The 16,503-nt window shown below is 35.9% G+C and overlaps 1 protein-coding gene across 7 annotated transcripts in view; it reads left to right on the top strand.

Annotated features, from left to right (window-relative positions):
- VPS13B (vacuolar protein sorting 13 homolog B) overlaps positions 1-16,503 on the top strand; it is an 822,593-nt gene that overhangs the window by 520,773 nt on the left and 285,317 nt on the right. For all 7 annotated transcript variants that reach the window (XM_086696045.1, XM_086696043.1, XM_086696044.1 and 4 more), the window contains one exon: positions 10,755-10,958. In XM_086696045.1, the coding sequence (XP_086552171.1) occupies positions 10,755-10,958 (204 nt within the window). The remainder of the gene's footprint in view (positions 1-10,754; positions 10,959-16,503) is intronic.

Below are 16,503 nucleotides of genomic sequence, written 5' to 3'. Positions count from 1 at the left end.
TCCCCTTACAGAAGAAACTGATATTCAGAGTTAGCTGACTTCTCCAAGGATATATATCTTGTAAGTGGTAGAACCAGAATTTGAATGTAATTGTGACATGAAAATTCATGTTCTTAGGGCGGTACCTGGCTGATTCGGTCAGGTAGAACATGTGACTCCTGATCTCGGGGTTGTAAGTTCAAGTGCCATGTTCGGTGTAGAGATTACTTAAAAATGGAATCTGAAAAAATAAAATTCATGTTCCTAGTACAGTTTAATTATACTGCACTTTCTTTGACCATGGACCTCTAATAGTAGCCAACTGTCTTGCAAATGTATGTCATTCATCATAGCATGGGCTGGGTCAGAAAATGTAAGGGGGTCCTAGGAAACCTATCTCCTTTATTGGAGGTATAATTAAGAAGTACATATCCTGGCATTTGTGAACCAGTTGTGCTGATGAATGTATACAAAACCTAAGATGAAGATGGAGCTCTAGAAATCACTAATATTGAAGGGACAAACAGAAAAGAATCTAGTAAAGGAGATTAAAGAAGGACAGTTGAGGGAGTGTGGAAGCACACAAGCTCATGGAAGAAATTTTTAATAATGAAAAACATTTCTATAATATCTTCCAATATATATAAATCATTTACTTGGTGTCAGATATTACTTTGCATGAAGTAACTCATTTGACTCTCTTCAGTGACTTCACTTTTCAAATGAATAAAATGAAGCACTGAAACTTTAATTTGCTCAAAGACACCCAATGGTTTGTGACAGAGCTAGAATCATCCATCAAGGCAGGCTAAGTGTGCAGTCTGTGCTCTTCACCACATGCTACACTGCCATTTTGAATTGTCAAATATCCAAAAAGGTTAGGTGAGTTAATGACTAAATGTCACCCTTTATTATTTTTTTAATATGAAATTTATTGTCAAGTTGGTTTCCATACAACACCCAGTGCTCATCCCAAAAGGTGCCCTCCTCAATGCCCATCACCCCCTTTCCCCTCCCTCCCACCCCCCCATCAACCCTCAGTTTATTCTGTTTTTAAGAGTCAATTATGGTTTGCCTCCCTCCCTCTCTTTTATTTTTCCTTCCCCTCCCCCATGGTCTTCTGTTAAATTTCTTCAGAATCCACATAAGAGTGAAAACATATGGTATCTGTCTTTTTCTGTATGACTTACTTCACTTAGCATAACACTCTCCAGTTCCATCCACATTGCTACAAAAGGCCATATTTCATTCTTTCTCATTGCCAAGTAGTAGTCCATTGTGTAGGATAAATGTCACCCTTTAGATCTGATAATTAGAAAGTCAGTTGGGATCTTTTCCAGGAAAATTTCAGAGGACAGGTAGGGGTGACCAACCTGATTGTTCTTGGTTAGAGAAAATAAATTGTGAAAAAATAGAAATACTGAGAGAAAAATAAATTTCTGGTTAAAAGGGAATGTGAAAGAAAGGGTGATAGCTAGAGAGGATGCAGGGTCTTAGGGAGAACCTCTCTTACTTCAACATAGTTTTCCCTGAAGGATAAAGATACAAGAGAGAAAAAGAAAAAAATGATTGCTCTAAAAGCCCCAAGGGAAGAGAAGGACAGAGACAAGAATATTTGTTATTTATTCAACTTCGTATGTTAAAAGCCTACCAGGTGTCAAGGCCTGTGGCTAAGTTCATGGAGATGAGTAAATAGACACTGACCCAACTTTCCAGGGTGAAGTGAATTAACAGTATCTTGACCTTTCGAAGAGAAGAGATGCTTCCTCTAAAGGTCTCTGTGAAGGAAGCAGGACAAGTATTAATATCTCTGTTTTATAAATGGAATAGCCTTGGATTTACTGGTTCTTGTCCTTGCTCCTTTCACTTCAGGTACCAGAGATACGATGTTCCAAGTCAAAGAGATGTGATACTCTCCGTATTAGAATTTGGTTTTAAAATCAATAAGGGTGCTAGTTTTGATTAAAACAAACAAGGGAGGAAGCATATTTTTCAGTCCCAGCCCAGACCTGCTGAATCACAGTTTCTGCAGGTGGGAACTTAACATTTTTAACAAGCTCCCAGGTGATTCTTCTGCACTCTGAGGATGAGAACTCCTGCGCTAAGTCTTTGGTCATGGAAATCTGCCGTAGGTCTCAGCCTGATGGTCAACTATTTATATCCCCTGCCCTGTATACTCTCAAAATTACTATTATTATAGACACTTGGTGATAAAAATGGAGACGTTTAATTTAATCAAGACATATAAATTTTACTTCTTACATTCCTATTTTCTGGCTTAACATTTTGTAAACTTACTGCTCTCAACTGAGCTGTAAGTAATGAATTTTATTTCTTTACAGTGAGCTCCCAAGATATGCCTATTCAGCAGTGAGAAGTATAAATGGTTCAACATGAGCTGTTCCTTATGTAAACATACAAAAGGCCTGACCCAGACTAAATCAATTTAAAAAGGAAAACATTAAAGCTATGTTTCCTGTTATATACTTAAGGTCTTCTTTGGTTCCTTATGATTATATTATTGACCCAACTATTGCAGACTTTAGTTTATCCTCCTACACCACCTGCTGAACGGTTCAAATGGTATGGAAGATGAGTTTCGGAAGGGCAAAGCAATTACAATTATAACTCCTACATTTTAGCCAATAAAGCAGCTTTTTGTGTTAAGGGCAAGGAAGTTATGGGTATCTTGACTCACCCCCTTTCCTGATTTGAATTGCTAAGTGGTCTTAAATACTGTAATAAGGAGAGAGAGCAAAGTTGGTAGAGCTAGAGGTATGTGAATTTGAGACAAAAAAATTTGATTCTATTTATGATATCAAACATTTCCAGGAAAAATTTAATTAGGAAGTGAGTCAATATAAGCTTTTCTTATTAAGGTATTTTCATTGTATTCTCTACAAGCTTTATTGAAGTAAATTGAGAAATAAAAATTGTATATGTTTAAGGTATACAAAGTGATTGTTTGATATATGTATATAATTTGAAATTATTACCACCACCAAGCTAATTAACACATCCATCATGTTACAGTTACCTTTTTTAAATGAAAATTCTTAAGATCTGCTCTCTTAGTATATACCATTAATTATCATCACTATTTTGTACATTAGATCCCCAGAACCACTATTCATCTTATAACTGTAAGTTTGTATGTGTATTGTTTTTTCCCAGGTTTATTGAGAAATAATTGACATATATCACTGTAGTTTAAGATTACAGCACAATGGGGCACATAAGTGGCTCAGTCAGCTAAGTGTCTAACTCTTGATTTTGGCTCAGGTCGTTATCTCATGGTTTATGAGTTCGAAACCCGTGTCGGGTTCTGTGCCAACAGCATGGAGCCCACTTGGGATTCTTTCTCTGCCCCTCCCCTGCTCATGCTCGCTCTCTCTCAAAAATAAATAAACATTTAAAAAATCATTATAAAAAAAGATGTACAGCATGATGGTTTGATTTACATATATTGTTGAAATGATTATCACAGTAGATTCAGCTATTATCCATCTTTTCATATACATGCAATAAAAAGAAAAGAAAGAAGAAACAGAAGGAAAAAATTTTTTCCTTGTGATGAGAACTCTTAGGATTTACCCTTAAAACTTTCCTGTAGATCATGTAGCAAGCGGTGTTAGCTATAGTCATGATGTTGTACGTTACATCCTTAGCACTGATAAATCTTATAACTGGAAGTTTGTGCTTTTTGAACACGTTCTTTAATTCTTCCCCTACCTCTGATAACCATAAGTCTGATCTCTTTTTTCTGATCTCTCCCTTTTTTTTTTTTTTTTTGATTGCACATATCAATGAGATCACAGAGTATTTGTTTTTCTCTGACTTATTTCACTTAGTATAATGCCTCCAAGGTCCATCCTTGTTGCCACAAATGATTTCTTTGTGTGTGTGTGTTTTTTAATGGCTGAATATTTCCTTGTGTGTATGTGTATATTACATCTTTATCCATTAATTCATTGATGAACATTTAGGTTCACTGCATTTTGTAAAGTAGACATTAATATTAGGCATTTTGGTTCTTGCTAAAGTTTAAAGCTCTTTTCCTATCGTGAGTTCCCTAGTAAAGTATCATTTTATTAGAATTCTTTGCCCTAATGAGTTTGCAGTTTCTTATGCTATGAAAATGTAGTGCACTAAATCAAAGCTGTCTTGATTAAAATGTATTTTCATTTTTGGCTTTGCAGTCAAATTGTCTTTCACTTCTTTTTTTTTTCCCCTAAATTGTTTTTTACTGATAACAACCTGTTTTTAAGTTATGAAGTCATATACTTAGGGAAAATTGCATTTTAAAAATTGCAAAATGATTTCTAGCATTTGGAGAAATGAAAATAAATTATCTTCAAATTGTGTCTGTACTTATACCTTCAAGAAAAGATATAGTTAAATACATCTTTTGCAAGACATCTTGTTCTCTTATTACTTATTTAAAGTTAATATGGTATTTGAACACATTTTGAATGTTTTTTATATTTAATATTGAAAAAATACTTTGAATATTTTATAATGACTGAAATGGGTTTAAATGTACATTAAACAAAATGGGCATCTTACACTTTAAAAAATAAAGATGAGTATTTCAAGTTGAGGAAAAAAATAAGTACTTTGTGAAAAATGAAGTGAATCAATGCACCATTGTATGTTTTCTGACTTGAATTGAAAATAAGTCATAAGGATCACATAATTGGAAAGAAAAATTAGATTTTATTACCTAAGTCTAAAAAAAAAATTACCCTGTATTCATTTTTAACAGAGAAAAATCAAACCAAACTTGTAAAGCTAATTCTTTAAATATATTTGATTTTTATATTAACCTAAACTAATAAGCCAAATGGCCTACCTGTATTATTTGTAATAGTAATTTAAATTTTATATTGGGAAAATGCACAAGAATACATTGTTTTTTAGATTTGATATCTCAGGAGGCTAAAAAATTATTGAGGAAAATACGTTTTTTTAAAGATGCAACTGTATTTTTAATTGGCCTAAACTTTCCATTACCAATTGTTTGTTATCTTAGAAAATGTGGGGGGCGGGGGGCAGTTATTACAAACTAACCAGCATGCTATTAAAATGTTTTTAGATTGATGAAACAGATCAAATTAGAAAATTTGGGTAGAATTCACTCAGTTTGAGTAATTGAATTGAGGGTCATTCGTGCTGTTTGCTCAGGCTTCTGCTTTTTCAGAACCCTCTTGTGTGCTTTATCTGGGTGAGCCTCTCTTCCTCTCACTTAGTAATCATTTCACTTTCATTTAACATTTTATGCAGAGACTGAAGAGATCATCAAAGTAGGATGATTTTTTTTTCTAACACTGAGGTTTTTATGATGTGGCAAGTTCTACGCTAGACTCCTTCTCTTAATTCTTACGATTAAAACAGAAACTAAGCTCTTTCTCTACTCTTGACTACTGTACTATTACATAAATTCTGTAACTTTTATGGCAGAGGAGAAAATGCCAATTTGCTAGATAAGCCTGACCTGTGGGCTGCAAATCTTCATCCCCAAAGCTGGGCCTAGTGCATTCTCGGACATTTTGTGATGGAAGGACCTGTCTTTGGCTTGAAGCCTCACTAGCCTGAGGCTTTACTTCGTTCCTTCTCCATGCGAACCATTCAGAGCATCTTCAAAGTGTCTGGATATGTTACCCTCTCACACATCTGGGCCTTTGAACCTATTGTTCCTTTGCCTGAAATAATTTTTTTCATTATATGAAATGAGATTGGGATTTTTTTTTTGAACTCCGTTAAATTCTGGACCCTTAGGTCTGGGTCAGGTGTCCCACTTACGTGCTTCCAATTGCATTCTATACCTAACCTTTTATAGAATTAACTGTTTTGCTATTGCCTGTAAATCCCCAACTAGACTATAAGCTGAATTAGGGCAGGAACCACACAGGAACCCAGTATCCCTAGGGCCTGACATTGGGCCTAGCATGCAGTGCTCTACTAAATATCCTTTCAATGAATGAATGAATGAATGAATGAATGAATGCATGCAAGTTTGCTCATTGGCCAGAGGGCTAGTTAGGAGAAGAGTTTTGACAGTCTTGAGTAAGACAAGAAATAGGGAAGAACTTGGATGCTTTTCACTAGTTATTACATTATCAACAGTTTTAACTGTCAAGATAAAGTTTTAAAGTAGTCATTTCCACATAGAAAAAGAGCTATAAAAGGAGAAGTAGCATTATATTTGGTGGAAGAGATGAGAGGACAACCTTTATATAAATCGCACGGTGAAAAGGATAAGAAATCTCTTTAGGGACAGTGATAAGTTAGAGGAGAGACTTTTTTCCACAATAAATTGTAAAATCTTTGTTCCTATAAATCTTTCTAATATACTCTTATTATCTGTTTTATCTCTACAGCATCATAGTTGTGTTTTTTTAATTGCAAAATTAATTTATTAGGCTTTCTATCTTTATCTTTTTTTTGTCTCGAATACTAGAGGTTTGTCTCTTAGGCTTTGTTGATCCTTCTGTGTCTTTTTTATTTCATTAATTTCTGTTCTTATTTTCTTCTAGTTTTTTTAGTTTATTCTGCCTTGTTATGTTTAGCTTATTAATCTTGGACTTTACCAACATCCCCCATCATAGTAGTACACAGTTATAATTGAAGAACCTACACTGACATATCATCATCACCGGAAATCCATAGTTTACATTAGGATTCACTCCTCGTGTTATATGTTCTATATATTTGGACTGATGTATAATATGGTATGTCACGTGTCCATAATTACAGTATCATACACAGTACTTTCACTGCTCTAAATTGAGCACCTTTTCATTTACCTGTTGGCCACTTGTATGTCTTTGAAAGAATGTTTATTTCAGATCCTTTGCCATTTTTAAATTGGTTACTGGTGGCTTTTTGTTACTTAGTTGTAGGAGTTCCTTATCTATTTAGGATATAATTCCTTACCAGATACATGGTTTCCAAAATTTTCTCCTGTTTCAGAGGTTGCCTTTTCATTTTGTTGATACTTTTCTTTACTGAGCATAAGCTTTTTGTTTGATAGACTCCCACTTATTTATTTTTGTTTTTGTTGCCTTTGCTTTTAGAGTTAAATCCAAGAAATCATTGCCAAGACTTTTGCCAAGGAACTTACCCCCGATGTTTTCTTCTCGGAGTTTTGTAATGTCAAGTCTTTCATAACTTCCTGCATAACTATAGCACAATATCAAAACCAGGAAATTGACATCAGTACAATCCACAGCTGTATTCAGATTCAACAGTTTCTGGATGTACTCCTATGTGATTATGTGCATATAGTTCTATGCAATTTTATCACATATGTAGATTATTTTAACTGCCATTGCAATCAAGATACAGAACTTACCACCGAGAGGCTCCCTAGGAGGGCCATTTTTAATTCACACTTTCACTGCTTATGTAGCCCTTTGTGACCCCAGCTTTATATGTAGGGTCTCCACTTAAGCTGATTCATCACCTTGGGTGGGCCTTGAGTTTTAAATCTCCTCCTGTGTAGTTACCAGAGCAGAACATCAGTGTCTGTGCAGGATTCAGCAGAAACCCTAAGAGCAAAAGCTGGCTTTGGCAGGTGCTTCTTTATTAATGTCCCTGGTTTTGCTTGGGCACGCATCTAGGGTGGGGGAAGTTTGAAGTTTCTGTTCTGTTGTGCCAACTCTGAGAGGTGTTTAAAAAAATTTTTTTTCAAACATTCTGGTTGTTTCAGTCTGAAGATTCGTCCATGGTTTCTGATGTGCCTTATTTTGGAAACAGGTGAACCTGGAAATACTAAAGAACATTTATCTTGAGAGTTTTCATTATGGTTTTACATAATCAGGAAAATGGGCTTTGTTTTATTCTTGGTGGTGATGCATTTATGATTAGTTGTAATTTGATATGTTATTCATTCAGAACCATTTAAGAATCCATTCAGAAATGGGTGTAAAATTTATAATGGACCTTTTTATGAGTAGTTTAATTTCTTGTCATATATTTTATTTCTCTGTATTAATTTTAATATTGAAATAACTAAGGCACAAGAGAAGTTAAATATTTTCTCCAAGCTCATGATCATTGGAAAATCTGAGAGTAAAGTTCATACCAATCTTTCAGTTATCCAGTTTTCTACAACTTGGATATAAATGGTTTTACCATTGGCTTTTAAGTTAAATGAACTTTCAAATCACGTTAAAAATACAGATACTTATTTCAAAAACAAAGAAAAAGAGAAAACATGAAATCTCCAACCCTGATTCTTAGAAAGCTTGAAATTTTAAAATAAGCATGCTTAGAAGTATCTGGCTGTTGCTAATTATACAGACCATTTGCATAGGGAAAAGAACCTGTGGGAAGTCACATTTTCCACAGATAGATAGGAGGAATATATCTCAATTTAAGACCAAGAAAAAATGCGGGGAATTTCAAGCCTACATGAAAAACTCTGATGAAATTCAGGGTTTTGTGGTTGTAATCTTATGATTATATATAACGTCCATGTGCCAAGGGAAATAGATTGATGTTAATGCTGGGCTGGGTTATTTTGTCTTTTAATAGAGCGCTGATTATATTTCATAGCATACTTTTTCTTTAGGGATTCTTCAAGTATTTTAGGTCACCTTAAAAATATGTTTACGCAATTTATTTAAAGTGTGGAAAGCATTGGCTAGTTTAAAATAAGGAAATGTAACTTTTCTATGGGGAATAATAATCTAAGGAATAGGCTAGACCACCAACTGCCCAAGATATTTGCTGTATGTTTGAATTTATGTGCATCCCAATCAGAAGTTTACTGTTTAAAGACTGTGTTCTTAACTACTGTGGACAGATAGGTTCTCCATTTGAGATGTATCAAGATTTGTGTCCGTTCAAATCAGTGAATTGAAACAGCATTTACTGATGGCTTGATAGGAGAGTTGTTCCTGACTTCAAGAAATTTATGGTATGTTGGGAAAAACTGGCAAGTCATTGTGATGTTACTGTACTTATAGAGAGACCCCAACAGTACAGATTAGGGAGAGAGGGAGTTTGGAGAAAGGCTGGTCAGGAAGGTGTTAATAGAAAGTGAAGTCTGAGATGGGCCTTTAAGCAGAATTATACCAATATTAAAATGAAAGAAGAGTATTCTGTCAAAACAGTGATATTCTAAATGTTACTCCATCCCATCTGCACCCTCATTCGTTCTTTTTTTTTCTTTGCCTTCATTAGGGCAAATTGAAAAGGTTCATGTCCATTTTATGGGCTTTATTTCTAATGCAATTATTTGGTTCAAGTAAAATTTTAGGCTGTTTTCCTTTGCATGCCCAGTCCTCCTAGATTGCAATTGTTCAAAGCTAGAAAAGAGAAGAAAGGGAAAAACAAAAACAAACAAACAAAAAAACAGCTTCAGCTCTTACCTTAGGGATCCTGAGAATTCATCCATCTCTTTCTCTGGCTCCTGCTATGGTTTCTTGACCAATGCCTGTTTGTTTCCCTATTCCCTCTTGTAACCCCCTCTGACAGACATCTCCTTACCTGAACTGCCTGCTCGTTTAGTTCCAGTTCTCTCCCAGCTCCTCTCTTCACTTGAAGTCATTAGTATCAGCCCTCACCTTGCCTGGCGCATCCGATGCTGTATCCATTCCCTTGCATCTGGCCCACACACCTGCCGTCTTGAGTCTCAATAGTCCTCTACCTTCCGTCTGTATTTGACCAGCCTCTGGGCACGGTCTGCTCCACACTGCTTACTTTTAGTCTTAATCAGATTCTTACCCTATTTCTGTAGTTTTTACACCACAACCCATGCTTCCCCTTCTCACCACCCCCTGCCAATTAATTTCATTAATGTTCAATTGCTGTAATTAATTTAGTTGTATTTTTTCTAATAACTGAGATTATAGATTTTTTCAATATTTGTACTAGTAAAAATATTTTTATTCTCTATATTATTTCACTTTTTGTGCTGATTGAAACTTTCATAAGGGCCATATATTATTTTCCTTTTGATAACTCCATTTAAAGCATTTATGAACCAAAACAAAACCAAAAAGTTCCCAAGATCACACAAACAGGTTTACCTGACCTCTGAACCTGAACCCAGTTCTTTCCTGCCCACCATATTGTCTTGTTATTTTCATTCTAAAACCCTCATGAAAAAGTTAACAGTTTACTTCCTCTAATTTAGCTTTATGTCACTGATAATTTTATTCATTTGCACAGTATTGGGGCTAGTAAGATCAAAGTTTCAACTCTTTATGGGTCAGTTATCCTCACTGTGCCTCTATGTCAGTAAACAATATAGTCTTCTCAACAGTTTAGTCTACTAAACAAGGGCAAAGGGTAAGGGAGTACAAAAGATCAACAAGGCTCTATCACCTTTCCTAACAAGACATCAAAGGCCTGAGGAAGGGAGGTTATTAGCATTGGAGAGAAGACTGGGTTTAAGTCAGAAAACCTGGATTTTTAAGTTGTGGTTTTGCTACATACTACCTCAATTGTTTCCTCTTCAGTAAAAAAGGAGATAATAGAGCCTCCACAACATCTCAAGGATTGAAATCATGTATGTGAAAGTATTTAGGAAAACAACACAGTGCTGGGAACAATATTAAAAAATCATTGTAGGGTAGAGTACTGGACATGATAACTTTGGGGTATACATTCAAGGCCTCCTATGTGACAGCTTACCTGCCTCAGAGATTTGAATAACCCAGTGAATCCATCAGTAATCCAAAAGAAAAAAATGATAATGTTACTATGTTAGTGAACAAAATAAACAGAATATTTTATCTATTCAATTTTTTTCATTGCCTTTTCAGGAGAGCTTTGAACTTGGGAATTCTTCGAGATCCTGGATCAGAAATTGAAGATAGACAATACCAAATAGATCTGCAGTCCATCAATATTGGTACTGCACAGTGGGATCAACTAAAACCGGAGAAGGAAAGTGGCACACGAGGGGTGCTAACAGAGAGTGAAAGAAATTCTCAGAATCCAGCCCTTGAGTGGAATATGGCCAGCAGGTAGGAAATTATTGAGCAACTTTCTACACTTTCTAATATTTCATTACCAGAACAGTTAGTGATAAAATCTTTAGCATGCCCAACCTAAGTGCTTTGGTACCACTTCTGCATTTCATGACAAACATAAAATATATTTTGTAATTGTAGCTAATGATTTTTCTTGGAAATCTGTTACACTGTAATTATTACAAATTTAAGACTGTGTCAGCATTTTGTTTTTTTTAAAGCTTGCTATTGATGAAAGACTGTACTTCAGGGCTAAGGATACATTCACATTTTTCCTTGAAATCCGTTGTATTCAAGGTCAGATTATTTAAGTCTCTCCTTTCTGTTTATGATGATAAGAGGAGGAAAGTAATGAAAGCTCTGAATTGCCTTTATTTTTTTAGTCCACTTTAACTAAAAGCACCCATGTTCACAGAGAACATTTTTAAAGGAATTAGTCCTGAATGTGAGTTACAAGATTTGTAGAGAGCCGTTACCATCTCACCAAGACTACTCGTAGTTTCTCATCAGAAAGTTAGGTAGAATTGTTTGCTAGAACAAAGATACTAGGCATTAAAAATATTTTTTTATATTGTAAACCTGAAAGTCTTTATGATTTTAAAAAGCGTTCACTATTTTTTTCACTTTTCATATTGTTTGGTGTGTGTGTGTTTGCTTATAAGATTCACTAACATTAGTTGCTTATAACACACCATGGTGGTTTGTTGACTGAATTTCTTTAAAACATTGTGTGTAAACTTTCTTGTATGCCTTTTGCAATGCTGATTGCTTTGGGGTTCTGCCCTTATACTACCAAAACTATATTTATCTACGTCTTGGCATTAATAATAGCAACAACTTTAATAATTGCTTATAAAATGCTTATCACTTACCTAACTTATTTAAATTAATTTTAACAGTAATGCTATAAGGTATGAATTGTTTTCTCTAATTCTACATGAGGAGTCTGAGGCCTACCAAGGTAAATAATGTGCCTAAAACCAAATACCAGGTGGTAGTCTGCTGCTTCTTCAGGCACCCACATTCTTTTGTAATTTCATTGTGGCCCTTTTCATAATGAGCTTCTTTCAGCTTCCTGAAAATAAGGTTTGTCGCTTGCTAATAGGCCTTGGTATGTGAACTCCACCTGGAGCCCTCTTAACCCACCCTGTTCGCTTGCCTAACTCCCATCATTCATCAGGCCTCAGAGTATAAACATCACATTTTCCAGGAAGTCTCCCCCTGAGCTTCCATGAGAACACAGAAAGTTCCCCTTCTGTGTGCTCTTAACATATCACTTAGCATATGCCCCCTAAATTTGGGGTGTAAATTTGTGTGAAAAATCTCCCACTGCCGACCAAGGTACATTTCAGGAGAGGGATGCAGCCAACACTCCCAGCACTTGGTCCTGCATGGTGGATCTGGTGCACACCTTACATGCACTGCGCCAGTCCTGATCTGTTAACATCACATATCAGCCAGGGCCCCATCTTTCCTCCGCTTCACTCATTTTTCAGATCCAGGAAATTCCACCTTACATAATTTATAGGTCATCTTAAGAACTGCAAATTCTAGGGGCGCTTGGGTGGCTCAGTCAGTTGGACATCTGACTTCGGCTCAGGTTGTGATCTCACAGTTCACGCATTCGAGCCCCATGTCAGGCTCTATGCTGACAACTCAAAGCCTGGAGCCTGCTTCGAATTCTGTGTCTCCCGCTGTCTCTGCCTCTCCCCTGCTCATGCTCTGTCTCTCTCTCAGAAATAACCATTAAACAAAAATAATTAAAAAAGAACTGCAAATTCTATCAACAAAGAAGGTGGGGTTATTTTCCTAGGAAACTTTATGACCGTCTCTCCTTAACTCAGCTGTATCTCTCCTATTCATTCTTTAATTCATTTTAGTAAAGAGTTTGTGTACCTGTGTGTGTTTTAATAATAGGATTGAAATTGAGGCACCTGGGTGGCTCAGTCAGTTAAGCATCCGACTTCAGCTGACATCGTGATCTCGCGGCTCACAAGTTCGAGCCCCATGTCGGGCTCTGTGCTGACAGCTCAGAGCCTGGATCCTGCTTCGGATTCTGTGTCTCCCTCACTTGCTCTGCCTCTCCCCCGCTAGTACTCTGTCACTGTCTCAAAGTAAATGAACATATAAAAAATAAAGAATTGAAATTCACGTAATAAGATGAACTATTTAAAATGAACAATTCACTGGCACTTTGTACATTCACAATATTGTGTAACCGTTACCACTGTCTATAACCACTACCTCTGTCTTGTTCTAAAACATTTTCGTCATCCCAAAGTAAAACCCCTTACCCATTAAGCATTTTCTTCTACATCTGTCTCCCTCCCCCTGGCGCCTGAAAAACACCAATCTGCTTTCTGTTTCCATGGTTTTATGTATTCTGGATATTTCATATAAATGGGATCATACAATATGTGACCTTTTGTGTCTGGCTCATTCACTTAACATAATATTCTGGAAGTTTTTCTGCATTGTAGCATGTGTCAGTATTTCATTCTTAGTTATTGTTGGATAATATGCCACTGTATGTAAATACCAGAGTTTGTTTATCCATTCATCTGTTGATGGGCACTTGGCGTGTTTCCACTTTTTAGCTATTATGGATAATACTGCTGTGGACATTTGTGTACAAGTACCTGTTTTGCTACCTGTTTTCAGATATTAGGGATATATACCTAGGAATAGAATTTCAGGGTTATGTGGTAATTCTGTGTTTAACTTTCTTGAGGACCTGCGAAACTATTTTCCACAGCAGCTGAACCATTTCACATTTTCACCAGCAATGCTCAAGGTCCCAGTTTCACCACATTCTCACCACCATTTATTTTCCTTTTTTTTTTAAACTATAACCATCCTTTGGGTGTGGTTTTGATTTGCGTTTCCATAATGATCAGTGATATTGAGCAGTTCTTCATATGCTCTGTGACCATTTTTATATCTTCTTTGGAAAAAATGCTTATTCAAGCCTTTTGCCCTTTTTTAAATTGAGTTGTTTGGGTTTTTGTTGATAATTTATGGGATTTCTTTTTTTATTCTAGATGCTGTACCCCTATCTGATACATAATTTATAAATTATTTTTTCATTTTCTTGATAATGATCTTTGCACAAATTTTTATAATTGATCAAAGAGTCCATTGCCAAATCCAAGGTCATGAAATTTTATATCCATGTTTTAAAAATTTTTTTAATCTGTCTATAGTTGACACACCATGTTACACTAGTTGCAGATGTACAACATAGTAATTCAGCTTTTCTGTCTGTTATGCTTTGCTCACCCCAAGTGTAGCTACCGTCTGTCGCCATACAACACTATTCCAGTATCATTGCCTATATTACCTATGCTGGGCCTTTTATTCTGGTGACTTATAACTGAATGTAATGTATCTGTATCTCCCACTCCCTTCGCCCATTTTGTCCATCCCCTTCACCCCCTTTCCTCTGGCTGCCATCAGTCCTCTGTATTTATAGGTCTGATTCCGCTTTTTACTTGTTTGTTTATTCTTTTTTTGTTTTTTTAGGTTCCACAAGTGAGTGAAATCATATGATACTTGTTTTCTCAGTCTGACTTATTTCACTTAGCATAATACCCTCTAGGTCTGTCCATGTTGTTACAAATGGCAGTATCTCACTGAGAACAAACTGAGGGTTGATGGGGGGGTGGGAGGGAGGGGAGGGTAGGTGATGGGCATTGAAGAGGGCATCTTTTGGGATGAGCACTGGGTGTTGTATGGAAACCAATCTGACAATAAATTTCATATATTAAAAAAAAAACAAATGGCAATATCTCATCCTTTTTATGGCTGCATAATAGTCCATTATGTGTATACTTATATGTATATCTTCTTTACCCATTCATCTATCAGTAAACATTTAGGTTGCTTCCATATCTTACCTATTGTAAGTAATGCTGCATTAAACATATATTTTTTCAAATTCATGTTTTCATTTTCTTTGAGTAAATACCTAGTAGTGGAATTACTGGATCATATGGTATTTCTGTTTTTAATTTTTTGAGGACCTCCATACTGTTTTCCATAGTGGCTGTACCAATTTACATTCCCACCAACAATGTACAAGGGTTACTTTTTCTCTACATCGTTGCCAATACTTGTTATTCCTTGTGTTTTTGGTTTTAGCCATTGTGACAGGTGTGAGGTGATATCTCATTGTAGTTTTGATATGCATTTCCCTGATGTTGAGCATCTTCTCATCTGTCTGTTGGCCATCTGTATGTCTTCTTTGGAAAACTGCCTTCAGGTCCTCTGTCCATTTTTTAAGTGGATTGTTTGAGGTTTGTTTGTTTGTTTGTTTGTTTGTTTTTGGTGGGGAGGAGTGTTGAGTTATATAAGTTCTTTATATATTTTGGATATTAACCCCTTATTGGATATATCATTTGTAAATATCTTCTATTCAGTAGGTTGCCTTTTTGTTTTGTTGATGGTTTCCTTCACTGTTCAAAAGCTTTTTATTTTGTCCTGCTCCCAATAGTTTAATTTTGTTTTCATTTCCCTTGCCTTAGGAGACATACCTAGAAAAATGTTTCTATAGCCAATATCAGAGAGATCACTGCCTGTGTTCTCTTCTAGGATTTCTTATGGTTTTATGTCTCACATGAAATTCTTAGGTCCATTTTGAGTTTATTTTTGTGTATGGTGTAAGAAAGTGGTCCACTTCATTCTTCTGCATGTTGCTGTTCATTTTTCCCTACATCATTTACTGAAGAGACTATCTTTCCCCATTGTATATTCTTGCCTCCTTTGTTGTAGATGGGTTTATTCCTGAGCTTTTTTCTCTGTTCCATTGATCTATGTGTCTGTTTTTGTGCTGGCACCATACTGATTTGGTTACTACAGCTTTGTAATACATATTGAAATCTGTAATTGTGATCCATACAGATTTGTTCTTTTTTCTCAAGATTGCTTTGACTATTGAGGTTCTTTTGTGGTTCCATACAAATTTTATTATTATTTGTTGTAGTTCTGTGAAAAACGCTGTTGGTACTTTGATAGGGATTGCACTGAATCCAAAGATTTCTTTGGATAGTATGCACATTTTAACAGTATTCATTCTTCCAGGGTGCCTGGGTGGCTCAGTCAGTTAGGTGTCCAACTTCGGCTCAGGTCATGATCTTGCGGTCTGTGAGTTCGAGCCCTGCGTCGGGCGCTGTGCTGACAGCTCAGAGCTTGGGGCCTGTTTCGGATTCAGTGCGTGTGTGTGTGTCTCTCTCTCTCAGACCCTCCCCCGTTCATGCTCTCTCTCTGTCTCAAAAATAAATAAACATTAAAAAACAATATTCATTCTTCCAATCCATGACCCTGGACTATCTTTTCATTTGTTTGTATCTTCTTTAATTTCTTTCATTAGTGTTTTATAGTTTTCAGAATACAGATCTTTTACCTCCTTGGTTAAGTTTATTCTTAGGTATTTTATTCTTTTTGGCGATTTATACCTATGCTTTATTCTGTGTTTTATGGGTTTAGCTCTTATAGCTGGATTGTTGATTCATTTTGAGGAGTTTTTGTTTGTTTGTTTTTA

Source organism: Puma concolor, chromosome F2 (assembly GCF_028749965.1).
Source record: "Puma concolor isolate L17-30 chromosome F2, mPumCon1.1.hap2, whole genome shotgun sequence".
NCBI lineage: Eukaryota > Metazoa > Chordata > Mammalia > Carnivora > Felidae > Puma > Puma concolor.
This window is presented reverse-complemented; position numbering and strand designations above follow the sequence as displayed.